A 17,306-nucleotide genomic window follows, 5' to 3' on the forward strand; every position below is an offset into this window, starting at 1 on the left:
TATATATATATAATGACCTTTGACATTTCCTTTTATTACAATGACAATGAACATTGATGTTTATTTCTATTTTGATCTCCTAATCCCTGCAGTAATAACTCACTGGACAACAGAAGATGTATTAATCCTGACCTGAAAATAGACCCTTAGCAAGAGTCCTGCTCTCTCTGCGCTGCTCTCACACAGAAACATTCATGTTTAAGTCCAAGAACACGACAGAGTGGTTGGGTTTTAAAACATGCCCGTCTTCTGTAGAAAGAACAGGGAGGCTGCTCAGACAAACGTGATGTCAGTTTTGATGTTTGAGGTTTGTTTTATTATTGGGTAATCTGTTTTGGCTTTGTGAGGAGCTACGGCAGGCCATTATAAAAGAAAATTGGTTTATTTTGACTATCTGTAATTACATTCCACACATCTAAAAATGCATTTCAACTAGACACAATTACATTTGACCATCCTGAATGATAATTTAAATGATCTGCATTCATATTTGGACTAGTAAAAATAATAATAATCCAAGATATCTTCAATTACATTTTGACAAGTCAAAAAACATTTCAATTGACGCCACTGGATTCATCATTTGAAGTGCCACACTTTCCTTATTACAATTCAAGACATGTTAAGTTTATGTAAGTTTAGCCTTTCAAATTACATTTTTAGATATCTCAATTAAAAATTGGGCTGCTTACAAGCTTTTCAAATGGCTCTGAAAAAGCTAAAAGTGAGACTTGCAACCCATTCTTGATATCTTGAATACTAATTCAAGATATCTGAAATAGAAAAGCAGTCTAATTAAAGATATCTTTAATTGATTTGGAGATATCTTAAAATGAATTTTGAAAGTCAAAATCGCAATTCCAGATATCTGTAATTTCATTTGCACTAGTCAAATCTATAATTATTTAAATTTAGTTTATGATTAGTTCAAATTTCATTGTTGATATATGAAATATGTGTTTCAGACAGTCAGATATCCTGATTAGAAACTTCAATACAGATTCATGGTAAATCTGATGTCATTTATATTATTCAGAATGAAATTAGAGATCTCTCAAATTGTTATTTTTGAGAGATAACAATAATTATACTTTATATCTCTAAAGTATAATTAGAGATATTTTCATTTGCTAATATATCAGATATTTAGAATTGAAGTGTGCTGAAGCTGATTTTATGCTAAGACGGCCTGCCGTAGAGACCGTCCTGCAGAAAGGCAGCAAGAACATGGAGGGGATGAGTTTGTTTCTACCTGTATCTCTCTTCCTGCAGACACTGCGTCATGTAGGAGTAGTCGCTCTGCAGCTGGCCCTTCATGTCCTCGATGGCGTCCTCCATGTGCGTCTGGCTGGCCTTGATCTCCTGCAGCCCCTCCAGCAGGGAGTCCCATGAGCTGTGCATGTGATGGTGGTGGTGGTGGTGTCCGTCCAGTCGGGGGCTCCCCATCGTCGGGCCCAGCATCCCCCCTACGACCACCCCTCCCGCTCCGGCCCCACCGGAGTTGCTGCCCGCTCCGGAGCCCGATGTGGCACTGGAGCACTCGTCGTCGCTGCCATACTTGGGGCTGGACACCAAAGTAGCGCTGCCGCTGAGAGCTCGGGGCGTTGGGGCGTCCTCAGAGTGTCCCCCGACTCCGTCCTCCAGTGTGTCCTTCAGGTGAGCAATATTATCCGCGCTGCCAAACTTGTTCCTTATCAGGCTGGCGAACTCCCTCGGCTTTGAGACCACGGCCGTGTGAGTGAGGGCCGAAACGCCTCCTTTGACCCCCTCGACCACTCCGCCTCCAAACCCGCTTATCCCAGCACGAACGTTGGCCCCCACGTCCTTTAACCCCTGCTGCATGTCCCGCAGGACATCCTTGGGCTGCCGGGCCGGTCCGTTCTGCAGAGAGAGAAGAGAAGAGAAATCTTTTCTCTGATATCTTGACTCTCATTGCAACACACAGGTTGAGGTTTTAAAGAGGGAAAACAGAGCAGCCCTCCCCTACAGCTCCACCTCTCAGCTCCTTCAGACTAGCCAGCAGGAATCAGCAAACACCAGCTGGAACCGTGCATCTACTGAGCTCATTATACAAGATACTTCTCAAATACTGCTGGTAAAATCTGTTGAGAAACATTGTGATGACCTGCTGAAGGCTGAGATTCGAAAAGAGTGGGAGCTTCTTAAAGTCAAAATTAAATCAAAATTAATTTGATAACAATTTAAGGTAACATAATAATTTTATTGTTCTACAAAATTTAACTATGTGCCTGGAAAATACTACACAATACCCCTTCAAATTTTTCTGAATAATGTATAAGGTGTTTTCTTTGCTTTTTATTATCTATTTATATTACACATATGCTGTTGCAGGATGTCTTAATTTTTTCATAGAATGCATATTTGGACAGATGTGTCCTTATAAAGATTGCCTGAGTCAATGCCAGTCAGGAGCTAAAGCGAACAGCGCCACCGTTGGACCGGACCCGTGTACCTGCTCGATCTCCTTTAGCTTCTTGTGATAGTGCTCTAGCTTCTTGTGTAGATGTGCGATGGTCTGTGCCGACTTCTGGTTCTTCTTCTCGAACACCTGCTTGATCCTGGACGCCTGCTGTTTGTCTGCGTTGTGGGCCAGCTTCAGGTATTCGGCCACGTTGTCGTCGCGCGCCTCCTGCTCCACGCGGATCTGCTCTGTGACCTTCAGGATCTTCTGCTGGAGATGCTCCAGAGCGGCGCGCGTCCGCTGGGGCTCGCCGGTGCTCGCAGCCTCCGCGCCACCCACTGCCCCGGCCGCCGCTGCTGCTGCCGCCGATCCATCCGTGCTGATGTTGCTGTCAGAGCCACCATGGCTGGAGGTGGGGGGCAGACCTAAGGTTGCCACCTCACTCTTGTCCAGCTGTGGGGACAGAAGCAGAGGCTGTAGATTTCTCCAGTTGATCACAATGATGCTGCAAACGCCTCATCCCTCTCTGTTTATTGACTTGTACATAAAAATCATTAAATCTCTGCTCCTCCAGCCAGAATATGTTGGTCTTGAAGAAGCAGTCTCGTATTCTGGGAAGCATTTATTACCGTAGCTGAGATTTCAGATAACTTGACGTCTGCTGTGCTAATCTTATTAGGCCTATTGATTGTCATCACTGGATCACTTTGTTGCACACGTTCCATAAATCAGCAGAAACTGGCTCCTCTAAAGAGCCGCCAAGCCTTCTAAGCCTTCTTCATAAACATAAAGTGGGCCCATTTGAAATTTAATTAAGAAATTACAGTTAACCAGAATAATGGAGGTCAATCTGAGGGCTGAAAAACCCAAAAAATCTGTTGAAGTAGCAAATTCAAAACCAAGGAAGTCGGTTAATAAGAAATATCTGTGCTGAAATATGATCACATGGTCATGGAAATGACGTTTACAAACGAACATCCAAACATATCTGTGATATTCTGGAAACAGATTATTAATTTGTGCGTTAAGTTAAAAAAATAAAGAAGCAAAATCATCCTACAGATTTTGTTTTATGTAAGTGGAAGAAGTCTTAAAGAAAAAATATTTTCCTGCAGCTCCACAATCTCATGATGAAAAATCTAGAAAGTCACATGATCAATTTAACTTATGAAGAGGAATAAGTCAATTGTTGGTGTCACAGTCATCGGCTGCTCACAGTAAAGTAAATAAAAAAGTTCAACAAATGTAACTGTTTGATTTACTTTACTGTTTTAGGTACGTCCGACTTGTAGGAACTTTTAATTAAAAATATTTGTCTCGCTGTCTCATGGGGGTATAATTATGCCGTGACACAAAAGTCGATTAGTCTTACAAGCTCTTCAAAATTGGAAAGACAAGAACTCATGGGCATGCAGGTCAGGTTGCTGTGTGGATCAGGACGGAGCCATTTTTTAAGATTTCACGTCTTCCTCTCCTCCAGCGAATCAAGCGGCTTCAATTTGATCCGAGTCTATTCTTATTTTAGGTTTAAGACTCACAAAACTGTCAAGGGCTGTGCAAACACTTTGAAAGAAAAAACATATAAATCTTAGTGTCAGACAAAAACATTTTACACACAGCAGCTTTCAAACGATGACTTCATTCATTCAGGGTAGAAAAAGCGATTGAACGTATAATTGTCTCCCTGGAAAACCATGAATCAGCCGTGACTCAACCCATCATCATGTTCAGGGTCACTTCAGTGTGATTACTGCCACATCTGTAGAGTTAACAAGATACTGAAACAGAACCTGCATGACGCCATGAAGTCTAGAGAAAACGACAATAGTGACCAAAACCACTCTTATGTCAAGTGGATTACAGAAAGAGACTGGTATGCTGAGCAAAAAGAAACACTGCCTCACATTTTTAGGATCTTCTGATCATCATTGAGATTTTTTTTATATATTTTGTGGGCTGATAAGAGATAACATGTATTTTAAAGAAGATGTGTGTTTCTAACACAGCATTTCAGAAAAACAGCATCAGACCAGCAGTTTAACTAAAATGTATTTTCTAGTATGCTTGAAATAAGACAAAACTAACAAGTTTTCAGCAAGATATAAGGGATTGTTTTACGTAAATAAAGCCTTTGTATTAATGAAAAAGTCGCAGATTATTTCACTGATAATAAGGCATTTTGTCCATGTTAAAAGTGAAATAATCTGCCAATGGAAATATATATATTTTTTATCAATATTAGGTTATTATTGACCTAAAAGAAAGTACTATATCTTTCCCAAAAGCTGGTTTTAAGTTAGTTTTGTCTTACTGCAATTATAGCAAGATATTTTCATTAGAAATTAGAACAAAAATATTTGGTAAGACGTTGTGTTTTTGCAGTGTGATGATCTGGATTGTTGTGCTTCTTCAGGACCTGGATGACCTGATATCCTGACTGAACAATCCTGAACCAGAATATCTGGTCATGAGTTCCTGGTCCGAAGCTCAAGATCAAAAAACAATCTAAAGCACACCAGAAAGTTCACGTCTGAACGTCAAATTGCACAAAATCTAGGTTTTGTTGAGGCCTAGTCAAAGTCTGACCTACTGAGATTCTTCAGATGGTTTGAAAACCCTCAAATGAGGATGAATTAAAACAATTTTGCAAACCAGAGTAGATAAAAAAAACAAAAAAACTCTTGAACTCCTTGCCAGGGAAGTGTGGCAAAACCAATTATTAGGTGTGACAAAAAAGTGAATCGAAAAGAAGATAAATACTTTCTCACAGGAGAAATCGCTTAAGAAATGAAAAGTTTGCTGCAAAAAATCCTGTCTGGACAAAATATCAGTTGCTCTCAAGATAAATGGACTCTGTAGCGTCCAGAACATCAATAGTGAGTGAATGAATTACAACACTAACGGGCGGAACTGCACTTTGAAGACTTTCAAGCACATGTGTGGAGGCACTGATTTTTAAATGAACCATCAGATTGGGGCGTTAATGTTAACCAATCGTAAATCACTCAGCACCTGATCAGGACTTGTGAAAAACGTTCACAAGTCTGAAACTGATGCCGTAACAAACCGAGAAGCAGTGATTATGTTTGAAAAGACGCACTGTGAGCAGGATGCAAAAAGAAGGTAAACATGAGAACTGGAGCAAAGACTGGATTCATAAAAGGAAAGCTTTTCTATCAATATGGTATCATCTTGGAGTAAATGTTTGCATGAAGCAACATTTTTGTTCTAAATCCACCTGAAAACCCATTAATACTGAATATGGGAGTAAAAATCTGAAGGTTTTACCATCATCAACAGACCTCAGACGAGCCGTGTTATGCAAGATGACCTGAGAATCCCTGGGAACCAAAAGCTTTTTGCACGAAACCCGAATCGAGATCCTTTAAATTAAACCTGACGGATTCTAACCTGCCAATAAAATATGTAACGATTCACTCCGGCTGGCTTCAGAAGGAGCCCAGATATTGAGACGTAGACTTCTTTAGGTCGCTCTGCCTGGCTGAAAATTAGAACAAAATGCATTATTATTTATTTTGTTTGCATTTAAAAACATAAAAGTTTAATTTATCTACCAGAGAAAAAGAAAATATAAAAATAATTAAAGTTTTTTTATGCTCAATTAAAAACATTTAAATAAAGAAATGCCTCCTTGTGTAATAATCTTAACTACATGAACCAGGATGAAAGCAACATTTGACGCTGAGGTGACTGGTCTCATTAAGAAAGACTCATTTTTAGGCCAGAGCAAAATCCCTGAGCTCCTGAAATCAGTTTATTTCTGACCCCTGTTGTGCAGCTATAATTGATTTGGTGGAGGGATCAGGAAGTACACAGAGTGGCTATTATGCATTAATTAGTTGAAACATAACTGGACTGCTTTCCTCTCAGCACACACTCTGAACCTGAACCAAAGGTGTAACTATTGTTTTTTTAAATGTGCATTTAAAAACACGCAGCTGCATGTCAGATAATACTGTGCAGATTAAAGGAGTTCCCCTCCTTACATATTTATTCTGTTCTTTCATTTTCGTCTCATATAAATGTTTTACATCATTGAACAAAATGTAATGTCAGAAAAAGTAATTTGAGTTTTTAAAGTGGAAAAAAAAAACTATCCAAACCAAGCAGGTCCTATGTGAATGAAATATTTATTCACTTTCATAAATTATGAATTTGCTTCAATTAAGCCAATGTTTTGGTTCAGTTTCACTGGCCACACCCAGTTCTGCAGAATCAAGAAACCACTGAAACAGCCTGTCTGACAGCAGAGATCTTAAAAAGCAACAAATTATTAATAATCTAAAAATAATGCAAGAGCAGATGACAAACAAACTCACCAAAAAGGTAACAAAACCATTTTGAAGGCTTTAAGGGAGCCAGTGAAAAATGTTTCCACGTTTGGAGGGAATCAGAAAACATGGCGAACGTCTCAGAAGATGCTGGCCAACCAAAATTACTCCAAGAGCAAATCAATGCCACCAAATCACAAAAAAGCTCAGAACAACATCTAAGGGTCACGATTCAACAAGAAGAACGAAACTGAGTAAAAATGGCCTCCATGGGGGAGTTTCAAGGCAAAAACAGCAGCCAAACAAAAATAATACAAAGACCCAGCTTGTATTTTATCAAGAAAAAAACATCCTCATATTCATCACAACCTTCCTGTTCCTCATCCATACGGCAGATCTGTTCAGTCTATTTTTATTCTATAATATAATTTATTTTACATTATATTTAGCATTCCTAATTATACTCTCTGAACAATTTGAAAACAGGTTTGTTTCAGTTTACTTTTTACATGTTCAACTAAGGTTGTCAGCGTTTTGTTGACAACCTGAGAGCTTCAGTAAACTGGGGAATACGTTGTCTGTTTCACTCCTAAAGACACCGACTGAACAAATTAAGGTTGTCTTTAAATGTTGACCAATGCAGTCAAGTGCGCTACAATGTTACTGAGTTATCAGGTGCACGTATAATTTAGTATATTTATGTTTGTGTTTAAAAGAAATAAATATTGTGAGTCAGTTCAGCGCTGTTTTCCTGTATCAGATCGATATCGATCGATGCTAGACCTCAGGTATCTATGTCAGTATCAGAAGTGAAAAAAGTAGCTTTCCTAGCTAAGAGTGTAGGCTCATGTCACAAAAACAGCATTTTATAGTTGCTGTTTTGTCTGATAAGCAGCAGACATTTAAGGTAGAGCCTGTTTCAGAGCCCTGGATAAGTTCAGGCAGACATAAACCTAAAAACATTTCTTATTTAACGTGTGAGGAAATAATCCAAACAAACAATCAACCAATCATCGATCCATGAGGGGATTCCCAGCTCTGGCTTCTACATAGCGGCGATCTGCAGCTCAGTCGTGTCACAACACTAATCAGATGCTGCAAACATCTCACTGCGCTGTTTTGATATTTCTACTGCCTTTGGTTTATCTGTCTTAGCTTCCTGCGCTCTGTGGCTAGAGCGCAGGAAGGCGGGCAGTGTTTTCTTTTCCTTGAATCTAGGTTGCAATCTCACAGCAGCACCAGGGAGGAGAATAACAGATGACTGGACTCCCTGGTGATTAATCATGTCCTGATCTTCACTGAGAGAGTGAGATGCTTCTGCAGCAGCCAAGCTAGTGTAGTAGGAGGAGGTGGCGGTGGAGGGGCTGCCGTCCAGCCGGGTGTAAACAGACAACAGACTGGAAGAAAGCATCTAAAATGCATCGAGAGCGATGGATGGGTGGGTGGATGAGGGATGGATGGATGGATGAGGGATGCTGCTGGTGATGATGAGGGATGGGATGACAGCCGTCTGAAGCATGGAAGAAGACATGAGGGACGGGGCATGCCTGAGCCCTCTGGAGACACGGCGTGGACACGCGGGGGACGGTGACACACAAGCGGCACAGCAATAAATTAAATCAGAAACGTTACCATACTGCTTTAATCCAATTTTTGCAGTGCCATTGCAAGGCTGTCTTCCAGGCCCATCCTCTTCCTCCCTCCTTCCTCACCCCCCCCCCCCCCCCCCCCGCTCAAATATAGTATCTTCACCCCCCTCTCCCCAGCCGCTTTCAGGCGGACTACCACCTCTCTGGATCCTACAGCTCCATTGTTGCAGCCATCGATATCTGCTGCCTCCCTCTCCCTCGCTCTGATCTATTTTCCTCCCTTTCTCTCCCTCAGAGGTTTTCCTCCGCCTCCCTCTGCCTCGCTTCCCTCTGTACCTCCGCTTCGATCCACATGCAAATGCTGTAGCCGTGCTGCCCTGTAATGGATGTGGGAGCTCGGGGACAGATGGATGGAGATGAATCTGGGCGGGGAGGGGGGATGGGAGAGCTCAGCGCAGGCGTGCAGGTGCTCCTGTGCGGCGGAGGCCAGCGAGGGGAAGGGAGGGAGCGCACTACAGCCGCCTTTAAACCCTCGGCAGACACACACACACACACACAGCCGGACGTGCTCCCAAAGTACACAGCGGTGACTCCCTTGTCTCCGCTAAAGACTGGAGGATTTGGTGTCACAACAGGAGGCTGTGGGAGTGACGCGCAGCTTCGTAAAGTTTCACCCGCCCAACTTCTTGATGTTTCTGTGCAGGTCGGTGTGTCAGCACAGAGGAAAACAAGTTTCATCACTGACTTGGAGAGCATTTCAGTCAGTGATGAAAGCAAAGCGAAACGAAAGAGAAGTCTCCTGAATAACAACAAATGTTTTCACGCCCTTTATCAGTTTGTTATGTTGGAGCAGGGACGTCCAAGCTTTTGGTCAAGTCAAAAATAACTCGTTTTGCAACATCTGTTACATTTTCAGCCAGTGCGTTTCGCGTTCACGCTACACTGTCAAACAAACAAAACAACAACAAAAACCCTAATTGAAAAACCTGTTCACCTCTTTTATCTGTGGTGGCGCTGCAGCAAGAGCCACTGAAGGAAACGACACAAAAACCTCCGAAGAAGACATGAGCGCAACTTCCTTCTTCATAAAATGTAAACAAAAGTCAGATTTTCTTGGTTGCAGGATTTCTCTTTTTTCTTTTGGTAAAAGACAACGAGCCATTTCTTCCGCTACTGCTAGACTCCTCGTTTTCTTTGGTTGTATTTACCCAGAATGCCTTGCGCCGTAGTTCACTTCCTGCTTTTGGAGCGGTCTCTGGACCGCTTTCACTCTGCGTTCAAAACGCATCAGAGATCATTTAAATTCATTTTTAGGCAGACCAGAGTTTGCTATTATGGTCCACATCACAGTTCAATTTCTTTTCAGGCGGACTAAAAAGAAATACAAAGAAATGTTGCAATTTTTTAGATATTGATTGGGAAAAAAAATGAATGCAATTTAGCCAATTGTGAGCAATAAAATCAAGATTTAGGTTGCTCTTTCTTTGACAACTAAATTTATCCAAGTCTGATTAATTAATCAAAAGCAGAATGTTTGCAAAGTGACGTTTTGCTTAAAAGTTGTACCTGCCAGAGAATGCTTAGTTAAAAACAAACACCTGGTTTCACTTTTTCTACTGTGAGAAAATTTTTATGTGTCTGTGATAATTTTGACCTAGAAACAGAAAATTATTATCTACATCAATCACCTGCACTGGGAGAGCAAATTGGTGTCATTATTAAACTGAAGTCGGAGGCCAAAAGCAGTCATTCCAGGGGCAGCAAATGGCCCCTGGACCGCACTTTGGACACCAATGTATCAGAGCCAAAAGCATCAATGTGTTTTCTGGGATTTTGTGTGAAAGACCAATAGCATTGTTGGAAAGAAAATTAATCTTTGAATACAAATCCGAGATGTGTGGCACGGTTATCTATTTGACCCTCTCTACTCTGAAACCTCTAAATAAAATCCAAATGTGCCTCCAAATGTCTTTTGAAGTCACCTAAGTCAGTCGGTCTGTCTGTAATTTAATCTCTGAAGGCCTCAGCGGTTTCTTGGAGAATATTAGGGAAGAAACAGCATCATGAAAGAACACAGCAGAAGTTTAAAGCAGATTTAGGTTATAAAACAACATCCTCTTAATCCAAAATCTAAAACAGGAAGGCGTGGGGAGCAGCTTGAATCCGTCCGAATATAATACAGTGTCATATTATACAATTTATCTTCTTCGTTTTAAAGATAACAACCGTGTTTGCTTAAAATAATCTATTTGTTTTTTGTTTTTGTTTTTTATTGACATTGTGTGCATGTCTTCCAAAATGAGAACAGATGAAATGCAATACGGAGGTCACCAGTAGAGGGCGCATCGAGGCCATTTTTATTAGATAAGTTGCACCTTTAACCGCCTTCAGGGTTTTTCATTTATCTTAAAGGATTAGTTCAGATTTTTTTAAGTGGGGTTCTGTTAAGCGGTTATGAGCTTTCAATATCTTACCTGCAGCAGATGTTTTCTTTGATGTCTATCTTTGATGTCTATCTTTGATGTTTATCTTTGCATTTTCTCTTTTGGTGAAACAGAAATTTGTTGATCGGTAAATGGTGAACTGAAGAGGAGCCGAGACAAAACTAATTTCTATCTATTTTTAAACGTGTCAAAGTGATTTTTAAAACTATTTGAACTTTTATATGTCTGTTGACATGGATATCAGTAGCTACAATGAGGGCAATTGATCGGTTTCCATTTATTATCAGCTGAATGTGGCTTAAGAAATGAAATCAATTATTTTTTAAAAGCCCTGCATGTGCACTCTTAAGCTTGTAAACTAAAACCACAGAGTTTGAAAATCCTCTCTGCTTGGGGATTTCTTCTGAAAATGAGTAGCAGCTCTACTGGCAGCAGATTCTGCATAATTTGCTTCTTTGAACATTTCAAGTAACGCTGCTGCTTCCTTTTACAATCAGTAGTAATTAATTTGTGCCTCAGATCCCTTTTTTCTCCCAGAGACAAGTTTCTCACTGCTCTGAGTTCTTCAAAAGGACAAAAAATGTCAAATCAAGTCCATGATTTCTGTGGGTTTTTAAACCTCGCCTCAACAAAAACACAACTAGATTAAAATTATACTCATTTCCTGAATAATGTTTAAGTTAACAAATGTTTTTTCATACATATTTTCGTACGGATGTGATTTGTTTTTATTTTTATTATACATTTTTACTGCAAATTACGCCACTTTTAGCTATACATTGAAGTCTGTGATAGGTCATGTGTTAATTCTTTTAAATTCCTTCTGTCAACCTGCTGGGATCTACACATGAGAATTAGCCTCTGGCTAAATCTTGCATATTTATCTGACATATTCATGTTGATTAATACTAATTGTCCTTTTCATAAAATAAAATAAATTCAGAATCCAACATATTCAACACTAGTATTTATTATAAAACAAGGTAAAATGGTAAAACTGTGTGTGTAAACCCAAGAAGCCTCCATAATTCAGTGGAACCAGCTTTAGCAGCAGTAATTTAAATTTGTCTCTTTTTTTTCTCAAACCTTTTTGAGTCTCTAATGTTTCAGCTCACTGCTCTTCACAGCTTTGCTTCAGATCACGATTGCCTCTCATTTTGACATCACGATTCTCACGGCTCACAGTTGACTCATGGCAGCAAGGGTCAGAGGTCGTGCGGCTGCAGATCATCAGCCCTCCGCCCTGACACTTGAGACGAGGTGTTTGGTTTTCAAATGTTGCTGTGAAGGACTTCGATCACTGAGATGCTTCGCTGCACGCGGCTCAGTCTCAGCTTGAGGTGAATTTGGAAACACTCCTAAACGTTTTCTCGCTGTAAAATTTATTTTTTGCTGCAGCAGGATGGACTTCAAGTAGTTTAAAGATGGCTTTATGTTTGTTTCTATATGATGTTTGTTCATCACTTTAAAAGCGCTTATAAATGAAGACGGCTCGGCTCGTGACTCTTGGGGAGCTGCAGCTGCTGATGTCTTTGTTTCACACATCTGCAAGCGATCAGAAACTCCTAATGTGGTCAGATCTGCTCACGGTCATTTATCATAGTGAATTATTAAGATTTGGCTGCTGAAAGCCTCTGGAAGAAGCAAGGGTGTACTTAGTTTTTCCTATTCAGACTTTTTTTATTTTATTTATTGAATTAAATAAATGTGAAATCTGCTGTGTGTTTTTTACACTTTGAGGTTAGATTTAAATGATTAGGAACTTGTTTAAACCAAATACTTTATAAAATGTGCTGATGCTTAAAATCCAGTTGGTAAAAAAGGGCGTACTTTCTTTTTACTATGACTGGAGAGTTAACCTTCAAATGTAGATAACACATTGTGCTTTACATGTCACAACCTAGTAGTTATAAATGATGAAAATGTGCTTTTCTTCTGCTCACATTGTTCTGAACTGTAAAAAGGCCCTCTAGCTATTTTGTATCCTTCAGCCGGTGAAATATGAAGGTCACAAGGTTACTTTGTGGGGTGAACGCTCTGAGGTTTGCCTTAAGCAACAATCTGACTTTGTTGATGAAGCACCGATGAGCCGCTTACTGCGTCAGTCAGAGAGGATAGATGTGACATGCAGAAACAGATCAATCACCATGTTGTTTTTCCAGAGGGAGGCTGCTGTCTTTTTGCTAAATCTAGGTGATGACATTTCTGTTCGACAGGCAGCACGGGTCAAATTGAACATTTTGACGTTTTGTTCCATGTAAAAGGAAACTGAAGGCCTCAGTGCTTTTGCTATCTTGGTCCTCCCACCTTTAAATTAAAAATTCCTACAAGGAACTCAACACTGCATGACACTATAGTACCTTTGTGAATAAATATATACCTGAGAGCTCCCGCTAAGCTGTAATCCCACACAGCTGAGGATGGCAAATGTAACCAAGTCCACACCAATGCCATCCACTCACTGGGTTTTGATTTTAAATTTCTGCACATTTAGACGTTTTGTCGTGTTACAAACTTAAACTTCAGTTAATTTCACAGTATTATTGGTGTATAACTGTAAAGTGGAGGAAGTTGATACATAAAAATACATAAAAATCTGAAACCTTTTGACTGATCTTGGGAAAAAAAGAAAAGAAAAATAGAGTAAGTTCAGTCAGATGGGATGGAGAGTTTCTGTGGACAACAGTTTGTAAATCCTGCCACAATTTTTTATTACTAATGTAGGAAGGGCTGAAACGATTAATCGGATTAATTTGTGATTAATCAGTTATTGAATAATCAACTAATTTAGTAATGGATTAATTGTTAAATACAGTGGCTCTGAAAAAAAAATAATTTGGTGAAGTAAAACAGCAGCAGAGCAAATCTGGACAAAAATACATTTAGCATTTAAGATGAAAAACCTTTTTTATCCTTTGCTTAAAATGATCAGGCAAAACAAATAAACACTAAAAGAATACTGTTATTGCATTTAGGCAATAAAATATTTTCTTATAGAAAAAGGGACTTGGATGTTTGCCGATTTGTATTTTTAAATATGGAATAAAATAAGTTTAAGTGGTTAAATGGAACCTCTGCAGAATCCGCCAATTAATCACCAGAATAATTGATCACTAAAATAATTGTTAGCTGCAGCCATAAAAGTGAACTTAGTTAGGAATATTAAAGCAAAGGGGAAGGACTATAATGACATGCCACACTTCTCAGATTTTAGTTAATTTTTATTTTTTAAAGAAAAATCTATGAAAACTATGTGTCGTTTTCTTTCTCTTTACACTCTTTGGTCCAGCAGATAAAGTTCTATTAAAACACCATGAAGTTTGCGATTATAACGGGTCAAACTGAACCAGAGGACTTTTGAAAGGTGTTGTAAATTAACAAAACAAACAAAAAAAAAACAACTTGAGTAAAAGGAAAGACAAAGCCACTCAAATACATTTGAAACATTTATTCAGGTTAGGAAATGTCATAATTAAAAATCAAAACAGACACTTGGAATATCATCTTTCAATAAATAAAGGAATAGACATTTTTGCAGCTTTTCTTAAACAGAAACAATATATTTATAAGGTTTTTGCACAAGCGTCTACCAACAGAAGTGCATTCATTGTGTGTGGCAGTTTTTTGCCTGGGATTTGCGGCGGTGGACATTTCAAAGCTGTCAGTATGTAAAGGATTAGAATTACAGGCCCTTGTCTGCGACCCGTTCAGATTATCCATAGCAGCAGGATTTGCCAGAACAGAGATAAATGTCAGGAAAAATAAAAATAAAAAAAGGAACACGCTTTGTTTGATGAAATGTGCTTTAGCTTGGCAAATAATACATTTGTGTTTCCAGGAACACTTTCTTATGATAGTCCTTTATGGAGCTTAAAAAATACCGAGAGGCACAGTACAGGCTCTGGATGTGCAACACTGCAATGTTTTTCATTTAATGCTACTATGCTAAATAAAACTATATCTCTCAATCTGAGTTAGATTACAACATATATCCTACGAACAAGAACCAGAGGCTAATAACTGTTAAATTATCTGGGTTGATTTTTTTTTTTTTAAATGACAACTTTTACATACAGTAGAATGGATGGAAAAAAAACAGGGTGGCACTTCTGTCATTTGGCGTCTAAGCAAAGCTTCTGCATGTTCAAGAGATCAGAGCTTCTCAAGTATTTTCCTACAAAGTACAAGAAGTAGAAAACAGTATAAAAAAACAACAACAGTGCATTTGAACAAAGGAGACTAAGTGCTTCCTCCTGGTCTTCAGCTTCTTCCTGCGAACCCAACAGCCTCAGCAACATCTCAAATCGCTCCATCCAGGTCTTCTTGTTTCCTTAGAGAGGTAGAGTTACCGTGAAGCTGAGGTTTTTGAAAGAGCGGTGGGATGGACGACCGCAGCAAATGTCAGTCCGCACTTTGGCGAGCCCTTGATCCAAATGAGTATAAATCCACTGATTCCAGGGATTACTGTTAATCTTTTCTGCTCAAATGCCCCCATCTTACCACCGACGGGGGGGGAAAAAAAACAAGCCAGCTCCCTCCTTTACTGACCCTAATTACCGTATACTGTAGCGTTGACGAGCAGCTGAGGTCCCCTCTGGGTTTTTTTTGTTTTGTTTACATGATTCATGGTTATAGTCTGTGTGATTCCTGAGTCAGGTGCAGCCCGTGTGGTTTCTTGGGAGCTTTGGCAGCGTTTCTGTGGATATCACTCCCCGGATTTCCTCGGCATCCACACAACTCGTCTCTTGGCCTGATAGAAATCTGTTGGGATAAAGACGACGATGTTCATCTCTCGCTGTACTAGAGCTGGGAAATCAATCAATGACAATCTGCATCGATAGATAATAATGCATCTGATGTACATGGAATATTCACTGTACTGCGCCCAGAACCAAACAGGATTCTGGGAGAAAAACTAGCCACTCGACCTCTCAAGGCCAGCCAAGTAAGATCGGTGGCACCAAATAACTCACTCGCTCTTTGGTTACCTAGCAACCACCTGGTGAGTAACTTGTGGTTACCTAGCAACAACCTGCTGAGTAACTTGCCCAGCAGCAGTTTATGCTTCATAGCTGCTTAAAAGTAAAAAAATAAATAAAATACTAGTGTGGAGTGAAAACTGGATAAAGTGTCACAACACCAGTTTGGCAGCACTTTAGACATTTAAAACGAAAAACTAATCGATAATTACCTTTATCGACTGATGTGAAACGTTTATATCGTGATAAGTTTGTCAGCCATGTCTGACACCAACAACTATTAATTCTCTGCACTGATAGATAAGGAACCAACCTGTGATGTTCGTCTGTTTCCTCTTCAGCGCAGCTTTGTCTCCCTTCTCCGGCGTTTTCTCCAGGTCCTCCAGGACCCACTTCTCTGGCGTCTGAGGGATGTTCTCCTTCTCCAACCTTGCTGGTTTGGTCTGAACAGCCCTTCTGGCCAGCCCCAGGCCCTCCGCCAGCACGCAGGACCTGTAGAGCAGTGGCACCCTGGTTTCTGGGATGCCCTCCCACTTGAAGTCGCTGCTCTCCAGGGGCTTGTCCGACTTGAAGTCAAAGCCCCATCGTTTGGACGCTTCTTCCAGGTCTTTGCGCAGCGCTGCCTGGTACTCCACCTGCAGCTGGTTTCGGTCCACAGGGCCGAACAGGTTCCTGCGAGCCCGTCTGTTCCCCCTTAGGGAGCTCAGCATCGACTTGTGAGGAGCCATGATTCTGCACTGAAAATAAAACACAACAGGTCTCTGGTTAATTTTAAAAGCCACTGTCCTAAAGAAAGTTACAACTACTTGGATAATTTCTCAAAAACCCCTCTTTAAAGATGAACTCATCTATTTTAATGTAAAGTTGAATCCTTACACGAACAACCAATAAAAAATTAAAGTCATAGAGTTCACAAACAGAAAATGAGAGCCCAGACTCACCATCTTCCTGCCTTGTTTAACACCTCCTGTGTGAAGAAGCAGTCTGACTGCAGCGCTGCTTTTAACAAGGCAGGAAGCCGTCAGTGACTCACCGCCCCTCCCCTCTCTAGCTCTCGGTACATGCCTGGACATAATCTGGCGGACATGTAGGAACAAATCAACCGTGGTGTCTCAGCCGGCCACAAGGTGGCAGTGTAACGCCTTCCTGAGGTCAAACCTGTGCAAGGATCTGTTTTTGCGCAAATGGCTCTCCATACACAATGACCTACTGGAGCAGCGCTGACATAATTAACTCCACACTAATCAAGCAAAGAGCAAACAAGTTCCTACCAGTTCATACTATTTTTGCTTTCCAATAAATTAAAAATAAATCTTCCCCAGGCTACCGTGGCTTTCCAGTAACTGCATAGTGAGGGGCAATTATTGTAATGAAAAGGAAATAATTTGACATATCTGATGAGGCAGGTAACATCTTGCTATAAGAAGGAGGTGAAGGCATGTTAACTTCTGCAGCCTTAAAAAATGAATAGGATTTCATGCATTTTAATAGGTTTTGTGATTTAAAGGAGGTGTATTATGCAAAATTCACTTTTTGCACATTTTTCCATTTGGATCTCAACTGTTTAAAAAAAAACAAAC

The 17,306-nt window shown here is 40.2% G+C and overlaps 2 protein-coding genes across 3 annotated transcripts in view; both read right to left on the minus strand.

Annotated features, from left to right (window-relative positions):
• tmcc2 (transmembrane and coiled-coil domain family 2) overlaps positions 1–8,787 on the minus strand; it is a 12,286-nt gene extending 3,499 nt beyond the window's left edge. The window contains exons 1-4 of one of the 2 annotated variants that reach the window (XM_016680866.1): positions 8,347–8,787; positions 3,795–3,985; positions 2,474–2,875; positions 1,253–1,881 (exon numbers count right to left, since the gene is read on the minus strand). In XM_016680866.1, the coding sequence (XP_016536352.1) occupies positions 1,253–1,881; positions 2,474–2,875; positions 3,795–3,833 (1,070 nt within the window). In that variant the 5' untranslated portion in view covers positions 3,834–3,985; positions 8,347–8,787. The remainder of the gene's footprint in view (positions 1–1,252; positions 1,882–2,473; positions 2,876–3,794; positions 3,986–8,346) is intronic. The other variant, XM_007570373.2, reaches the window with a different exon arrangement.
• A 5,752-nt stretch (positions 8,788–14,539) lies between these two features.
• On the minus strand, positions 14,540–16,735 carry LOC103150672 (cyclin-dependent kinase inhibitor 1-like). Its single transcript, XM_007570374.2, has 3 exons — positions 16,668–16,735; positions 16,040–16,463; positions 14,540–15,508 (listed from the first exon to the last, which is right to left on the minus strand). Exons 1-3 carry the CDS (start codon positions 16,668–16,670, stop codon positions 15,453–15,455), a joined length of 483 nt encoding a protein of 160 aa, XP_007570436.1. The 5' UTR covers positions 16,671–16,735; the 3' UTR covers positions 14,540–15,452.
• Between the last annotated feature and the right edge of the window lie 571 nt (positions 16,736–17,306).

The sequence above is a fragment of the Poecilia formosa genome, unplaced genomic scaffold (assembly GCF_000485575.1).
Source record: "Poecilia formosa unplaced genomic scaffold, Poecilia_formosa-5.1.2 Scaffold260, whole genome shotgun sequence".
Lineage (NCBI taxonomy): Eukaryota > Metazoa > Chordata > Actinopteri > Cyprinodontiformes > Poeciliidae > Poecilia > Poecilia formosa.